Source organism: Asterias rubens, chromosome 8 (assembly GCF_902459465.1).
Source record: "Asterias rubens chromosome 8, eAstRub1.3, whole genome shotgun sequence".
Taxonomy (NCBI): Eukaryota; Metazoa; Echinodermata; class Asteroidea; order Forcipulatida; family Asteriidae; genus Asterias; species Asterias rubens.
Window position 1 is genome coordinate 15,617,568 of NC_047069.1, and position 7,676 is coordinate 15,625,243.

The 7,676-nt window shown below is 39.1% G+C and overlaps 1 protein-coding gene across 2 annotated transcripts; it reads right to left on the reverse strand.

The window, feature by feature from the left end:
• Nucleotides 1-355: 355 nt before the first annotated feature.
• On the reverse strand, nucleotides 356-7,625 carry LOC117293507 (centrosomal protein of 44 kDa-like). 2 transcript variants are annotated; one of them, XM_033775854.1, is made up of 8 exons: nucleotides 7,406-7,625; nucleotides 6,569-6,716; nucleotides 6,083-6,278; nucleotides 5,218-5,405; nucleotides 4,242-4,337; nucleotides 3,346-3,543; nucleotides 1,871-2,367; nucleotides 356-1,138 (listed from the first exon to the last, which is right to left on the reverse strand). In XM_033775854.1, the coding sequence occupies exons 1-8, from the start codon at nucleotides 7,492-7,494 to the stop codon at nucleotides 1,060-1,062; spliced, it is 1,491 nt and encodes a 496-aa protein (XP_033631745.1). In that variant the 5' UTR covers nucleotides 7,495-7,625; the 3' UTR covers nucleotides 356-1,059. The 2 variants fall into 2 exon arrangements, with proteins under 2 accessions (XP_033631745.1, XP_033631744.1); XM_033775853.1 differs by having other exon boundaries at nucleotides 357-1,138; nucleotides 5,218-5,408.
• Nucleotides 7,626-7,676: the final 51 nt, after the last annotated feature.

Here is a 7,676-nt window from a genome sequence, read left to right on the forward strand (position 1 = left end):
GTAAACTAAATAAACTGTAAGAAATGTTACGCTTTCTACAATTTTTCACATATTTTTTGAAGTGAATTGTAACATCATTGACATGACCGCCATTTTAAAACAACAAGTATCAAAAAAGAACATTTTGGCATTGTTCAAACATCTTCAATATTTTCTTATTGCAATTAACTTTTTTATTTTTCCATCACATCAATCTTTCTGGATGAAACTTAAGTCTTAACAAATATGTATATTTACAAAAATAAACTACTTTATCAACATTATGAATGTTAGTTTTCTGTTTTTAGGTTCAACACAACAGAGTAAACCTTACATCAAATAAACTAATTTAACTGTAACATAAAATTGCTTTCATGGATAACATCAATGACATGTCAACAAAACATCTTATAACTATCAAAAAGGAAACTTTGGTGTTCAAACAATTACAATACTTTTAAGAAACAGTACAAATCTTTTAGACTACGTCAGGTCGTGAAATCCAATCACAAGGTAAGTTTGTAAATTCTTTACGATGGCATTTTTTATAACTTACTTTCTCTGTAAAACTTGAAATCTTTCGCACACGAAAAACAAAACAAAATTAGCTGTTCGCAAACTGATTAACAACCAAAATTTCTCAATGGTATAAATGCAATTTTGTTTAATGGGCTCACGTTTTGACCCTGGCAGTCTTTTCTGCCCTTGGGGAAAGACTGCTAGGGTTGAAACGGATTAAGAAAGACTAAAACCCATGTTACACAGGCAATTTAAAGACAACCAGTTCCAGGCAACCAAGATAACATAACTGTTCTCAGGGATCATTGTTGTAAAAATGTGCTGCCAAAGTGTTCCTGTAGCATGCACTACATTTGGTTGCCTCCAAGTCGCCTGTAAAAGGTGCCTCATGTGACAAGGCCCTTAAATGAATGCAATAAATGCAAGATAAACCGAGTGGTACCTTGCAAGGTTGAACCTTGCCCTTGCAAGAACCTGGCTTGGGGGTCACAAGAGATTCAACCCCAACTCACCGCTCGTTTGCTTGTGCTTTCCTCTGTTCAAAGACGGAGTTTGGTACAATTAGTTTGTCTCGGATTTGTCTTTACTCGGAGGCGAGTTCCCGGCATTTCCTTGTAGCATCTGCTGAGTGCTAGCCAACCTGTGCATGAGGGAACAAGATGCTATCAAATTATGTTGAAGACAAAACTTGAGACGGTATATTTGTTGGATTGAGATTTAAGATAGTACAGTGTATAAGGCACTTTGATATTTAATGTTTAAAAGCAATGAATTAGTCATAATCGAACCCTAACATTTGAAGAAAACAATTCTGAAAGGTCATAGAAATTCTTGGTTGATTTGACATGGAATGAACCTGTTGCTGCTTTTTGGAATAATGATTGTATTTTTCTTGCATTTATTGCATTCAGACTTTGGCTACACTTCTTGCTTTGTTATTTTTTTTCTTCTTTTCTTCAAATTGATTTGAAATAGCTTAGACAAGAGTCTGGCAACACTTTCGTCTCAATCTAAATTGCTGATGGCAAAAACTCTTAGAAAGGGGACACTTAAAATTTGATTTCGACCACAAGTTTACTTCTAACTTAAGGCAGCTTACATTTAAAAAGAAGGGGACATATTTAAAATTCTAACCATTTGTACCAGCCAAACTACCGTGTTGTGTACAACTTGTGAATGGTATCCTTTTTATTTCTGCTAAGCGCCAAACTCCTGTGTTGTGTGTAAAACTTGTGACTGGTATTCGTTCTATTTCTGCCAAGGGGAAAATTGTTAAGCAATTTTGCTCTGCTTAAGCAGCGCAAAGAAATTGGGCCATGGTGAAACTGAAAAAAATTGTTTGTTCAACAATTTATGACTTGAGTCAACTTACATATTTTGTACTCTTTGAATCTGGCTGTAGACATGTGGATCATCTCTCTGTCTAGAAGGAGCTGCTTCATCCACATCTCTCACTGGAAGATCCTCAAAGATGATCTCCTCGAGGTCTACGCTCCCTCCCGATGCTCCGTCGGTCGCAACCTCCGCACCCTCTCCGCTACAATCCCTTGATGTCTCAATGATGTATTCTCCAAGATCTCCATCATCGTCGACTAGCCCTTCGTCCTCATCCTCTGCTGCTGCCACGCCCTCATCCAGTCCAACCACATCTACAGGTCTGGCCTCCATGCTCCGCTCTCGAGAGGCATTGAGTCGAGCTGGTTCGTAGGTCGGCATGGAATGCACTAAGGGTGGACTTCTTCTTGGTGAGGGGCTGGGTGCTAGATTCAAGCTATCTTGCTCAATGGCTTCATGCATTGGTTCAGCATTCGCGCTATGAAATGACGAAGATTGCAGAGGTTCGACAACAGAGATGGGTGTGGCACCAAGCTACGGAAGAAACATTTTAGATTTGTTTTAAATAAAAATAGTGGTTTTATAATTGTATTCTCTGTACTATGTGTGTCTCTTCACCCAAATGTATTCTTTTTCATGTGAAGCGCTTTGAGGCCTAGCATAAGGCGCTACCTTTTTTTATTAATAAAATATTTTGTTCTTATATTGACCCCTTGCACGCGCGTCACACACGGCGACTGATGCCACGCTCACCATGTTGGTGGGCAGTTAGGTTTACGTGTGTTAACGCCGCGTCGCCTAAAATGCACACTTCACTGCATAACGCACGGCATAGAGTTATATATGAAAACGCACAGTGAAATTGTCCACCAGTATGGCGCATTCAAGATTTTTCTGATGATGACGTCAGGTGAAATGGGTCAATAGCGCTTTATCACACTGCTAGGGGAGTATCAAAGCGCTCCGTATTTTTTCCAGCAAGGTATGTGGAACTACGTTAAGATCTATTCCTTTATAGCACCGTGTAAGGGTTTACAAGGTGGTGTGGCAATATGTTGCTGATCAGACCAGGAACACCGGGGCGAACCCCCTTCTCTTTTTGATGAGTGCACTAGGTTCTTTTACTTGCATTACACAACACACGGGACTAAAGGTTTTACATCCCATCTCGAAAGGTCTCATCAGTAATGGTCAAGTGTCTTGCTTCAGGACACAAGTGTCACGACTTGAACCCACACTCTGCTGATCAGAACCACCAGATCTTGAGTCCGGGTAATACTCTCGGCCACGACACGCCACAATATGAAGTGAATATAGCATACGGTGCAACATGTTGCTGTGTTGATAATTACTGTGAATATTTCATGTATTAATTGGTTGTAACCATACACACCAATGTGTGTTAAAACACTGTTTACCCGGTATCCTCCCGAGTTCTGGTTTTAAAAGCAAACTCATACATTCCTATCGGCGCAAGAAGCCCAAATATACCATTAAAAAATAAACACTCACTTTATTTTCCACAAACTTTATCTTGTGCTGCAGTATTACGATGTGTCCAGACATGTTATCACACTTTCTCACGAGTGCCTCAAACTCTTCTTCATGTTTCGCCCGTTTCTCAAGTTCCACTGCTATGTGATCTTCGAGATGAACGATCTGATCGACCAAAGCCTGAATGACTGGATGCTCTTCCAGGTACGAGTCGCTCTGAAAAACAAAATGATATAAAAAATTAGAGTATGTTCTAATTCATGTAGTAAAATATCCCGTTAGTTTTCAACTGGTTGGTTCAGAGAAAATTATTGACAAAGACATTGACAAAATAGGGAGATCGCCAACTTGGGGCTATTTATTGGAGCCCCAGCATGTTAAAGCCATTATACACTTTCGGTACAGAAAAAGAAAAAAACAAAATTAACAGAATTTACAAATAACTTACACGCTTTACTTTTTGAGAAAACATTAAAACAATATCAATTCTCGAAAGCGAGAGTTACGAATTTATTTTGAACACATGCCATGAGGAAACGTGCGGAAACAAGGGTTGGTTTTCCCGTTATTTTCTTCTGACGCCGATGACCGATTGAGCCTAAATTTTCACAGGTTTGTTATTTTATATAGAAGTTGTGATACACGAAGTATGGGCCTTTGGACAATACTGTTGGTTCAAATCCCACTCTAGTAAATTTGTCTTTGTTCCAACCGCAAATCATTTAAAATGAACCCAGTCAGTTTTCCTTGTGGTTTATTATTTGATAAAGTTTTTAGACGTAAAAAATAATCTTCAGCTATCAAACTAACTTCAATCCAATGCACTAAACGGCTCCGACAAGACACATGGAGACATATGAATTGAGTAGTTTGTTTTAAGTACATAATAACTTGTTATTATTGTTTATTTTTACCAATTTGCTGTCAATGCTGTCGTGTTTTAGACTTCCTTTGTGTTCAAACTTTGCACATAGTTCATTCACTGACACGGTTGGTTGTTTTACAACCTCCTAAAGTGTTGAAAGAGAAAATAATACAATTCATGAGTACATTTTAAAGACCTGTATGCTTTGTTTTTAAAATGGCAAGGGCACCAAGGCTTGTTCCCCCATGGTAAAGAGCACCCTATGAGGAAATAAGAAATTTCTACTGGAGCACTTCAAAGGCACCAAGGCATTGGACCAGGGGGCAAGGAAGCAATCGTCTTTGTTGCTTCCGTGAAGTATCAGGTCTGATTTTAGACCCTAGCTTCTTACATAATACTGCACTTACTTTATAATAGTTTGGGGCGACTCCAAAATGGAAAAACCAATATTGTGAGACAACGATGTTATGTGAACAATTGGGCCAACACATTTTATACATTACAGAATAAAAGGTAGGTTGGGGTTTCAATGAGAGTAAAAAAGTCAAACTGAATGTAAAAGGTAACCAAAGAAAATAACAGTTTATTTTTTCTCAAAAATTCCTGTTTCAACATTGTGTAAAAGTTAGGAAGGTAGACCTATCGCATTCTGCTCTACACAGGCTCCTACCCATGCCTGCATCCTAATCGACTGTGAAGGGGGTAACACTTTCAGAGTAGGTGGCAACATGCCCCTGGAGGCAGTTGATTTGTAGCCCTAATCATGAAGTAGCCACCTGGCCTTGTGATATTGATTAGGCAATATCTTATAATTTTTTCTTTTTTTATGTCACTTCAGCCTCTCCTCAATATTACCGTAATTTTTGGCTGAACTGCGGTACATGGATCTTGGGCAATGATGTAATATGTAATTTTGTTACCATCTTGAAAACAATGATAAAATGGTCAAAATGCAAACACACAGCTGTTCATGTTCAACACTCAGGATGGGCCAATATATGCAACCTTCTTTGTCATACTATTACCTCTCCCTCTTGGTTTTTAATAGCGGTAGGAGATGTCTCAGCAGTGTGATAACCGGTGTCCCGATCAGTGACCTTACTCCCAATGTCAATAACTGTTGGCAGGAACACTGGTATCTCGCTTGTTGATGCTGAACCGAAGAAAGGAGTCTGTGCTTCGGAGGTTGTGCTCGATTGGGAACCAAATACCTCTGCTAAAGATGACCAAACAAAAAACACCAATTATAAGTTTCAACTTTCACCGAACACCGAAGCCAGCAAGGCCCAATTTCATAAAGCTGTTAAGCAGAAAATACTACTAAGCAAATTCCTTGAATGAGTGAGGCACCATTTGCAACAATGAAATTGTTATGGTATTTTGGCTGGGAACCAGCAAGATCTTCCTGTGCTTAGCAATTGCTTAAAGGGTTTCATGAAATTGGGCCCTGCAAATGGTTGAAAAACACAAAACCTGTAAGCCAAATTGCCTGCTTGAAAGCAAACACTTACAATGGTGCTTAGAATAGCAAAATGCCAGTCAGAAAAGGTACATTTAGCATAATTTGGCTGGTTATCTTATCAGGGATGTGATAGGCTGTTGAGAAAAAAACTCTGAGCGCAAAGCGCAAAATTATTTGAGCTCTGAAACTTGTGAGCTTGAAGCCCAACATGAACATTTATAGCCCTAATCTCCAACCTTGGGCATTATATGTTAAAATCCACATTTCTTTTAGAATTCGATCTTTAAAAACAAATCATTTTTTTAGGCCATAAAAACCCCTGAATACTGTTTAAAAAAAGAAGAAATCACATCCCTGTTTTATTTCTGGTAATCATTTGTTGTGCTTAGCTACTTGTTGTTAAGCAGCTCTGTAATCGCACCATTTACCTGAACTTTGAGTCTGGAGTGTTCTTCCAGTGCTCCCCTTGTGGGCGCTTGGCACAGCCTTGCACAGCTCCTTGTTTTTCTCTGTCACCATGCGTATGATATCGACCAACAACATGATCTTGTGTTCTGCAAAACCCCGACTGAAGAATTGATGTCTGGTGATGGAGGGTTTATAATGGAAAATATCCCGCAGAACCTTATGAGGAGTGAACAAAAAAGAGCTTTACTTTGAAATGATTTTTGGCTCATTACAGGGAACGATTCGTCCAGCATTTTTGCAGAATAAAGACTGAACTTATTTTGTGCACGCTGAAGGCCAGTATTGAGTAGCAAATCAAGGTTTTTTTTTCTAGAAGGAACTGTTTATTTTTGCTTTGCTATACAAGGATCATCGCTATGTTATCTGAACAAGATAAATATGTGGACGCTTTTGTTTTGTGTCGTACAAAAAGTACCCAAACCCTTTAAGACCTTGGAAATACTGACTTTGTAGGCGGCTGCCACAAACTTGTTGTCGTTCTTGCCGTACAACTCCATGTCATTATTGATGATGAGTTGAGCGATGGCTCGTGAGTAATCCAGCAGGATGTAGTGAAGCAATGGAAGATACTCCTGAGCTAGTCCTTTAGAAACACTGCAAGAAGGTTCGATTGATAAATGACATTTAATCAAGACTTGATTCAAGTAGTTAATATATTGATGTGGGGGTGGGGGGGCGTTTCCGAGTTGGAAGAGTCAAATAGTGCAGGTGGTAAACAATGCCTTAATTAATTATATAATATGAATCGGACAGTTTTTCTTTTTAAATTAGACAAAGGATAACTTCCGTATGGCGCCATTACTTTTTCACTCATTTTTAGAAGAAGGGATATCTCATTGAGGTAAACTAGATTCTTTATTATTATATATCGAAATGAAAAAGTCTTGGCGCCATACAGAAACTTTTCAAGTCCGTTCCGAGGTTTGTCTCGACTCCACGACGATAGCGGAATGGATCCCAATCATCCCAATCATCGTTCTACGGGAGCCCCCTGCCCCCTCCACTCCCAATCAAAATTACCCAAATCCTTTTGCCCTCAAAAAATGCGATCAAGTATTAAAATTGCACAATGAATGACCCCCCCCCCCCCCCCCCCCCCAGAAATATTTGCCCCCACTTGTCCCTCTAATAAAAACTACTGGTTGCTATGCTAAGCTGCAACTTGCAAGTACCACGTTAAAAAAAAGATTTGATAATATGTTTTTTATTTTTTTATTATTGTGGGAAGTATTGTCCGATGTTTGTTTTTATTTTTATATTATTATTTTTTAATAAATACACACCCTTTCACGTCGATGTCTTTCGGGTAACCGACTGTCTTTAGTTTTGTCTGCAATCTCCGCAAGTTGCCCTTTAGATCTCCAGTAGCCATTTTTGTTGATGAACTGATAAAACTTATCAATACTTTTGTCAAGAGCTCCCACGTCGTCTGTCTGCTGAACTTGTCAAGACCGCAATCGACTGCTGCCTGATGATCGAGTGTGATTCGCGCGGATTCAAAAAATGGCGCGCCAGCTCGTGATGCAAACCTAACAAGAGACGTGATTGGCCATT

Coding starts and splice junctions, on each gene's coding strand:
- LOC117293507 (XM_033775853.1), bottom strand. CDS start 7,494: ATGGCTACTGGAGATCTAAAGGGCAACTTGCGGAGATTGCAGACAAAA. Junction 3,544..4,241: donor ACAGCATTGACAGCAAATTG/GTAAAAATAAAC, acceptor TTTGTTTTTCAG/AGCGACTCGTACCTGGAAGA. Junction 2,368..3,345: donor TAAAGTTTGTGGAAAATAAA/GTGAGTGTTTAT, acceptor TTTCTTCCGTAG/CTTGGTGCCACACCCATCTC.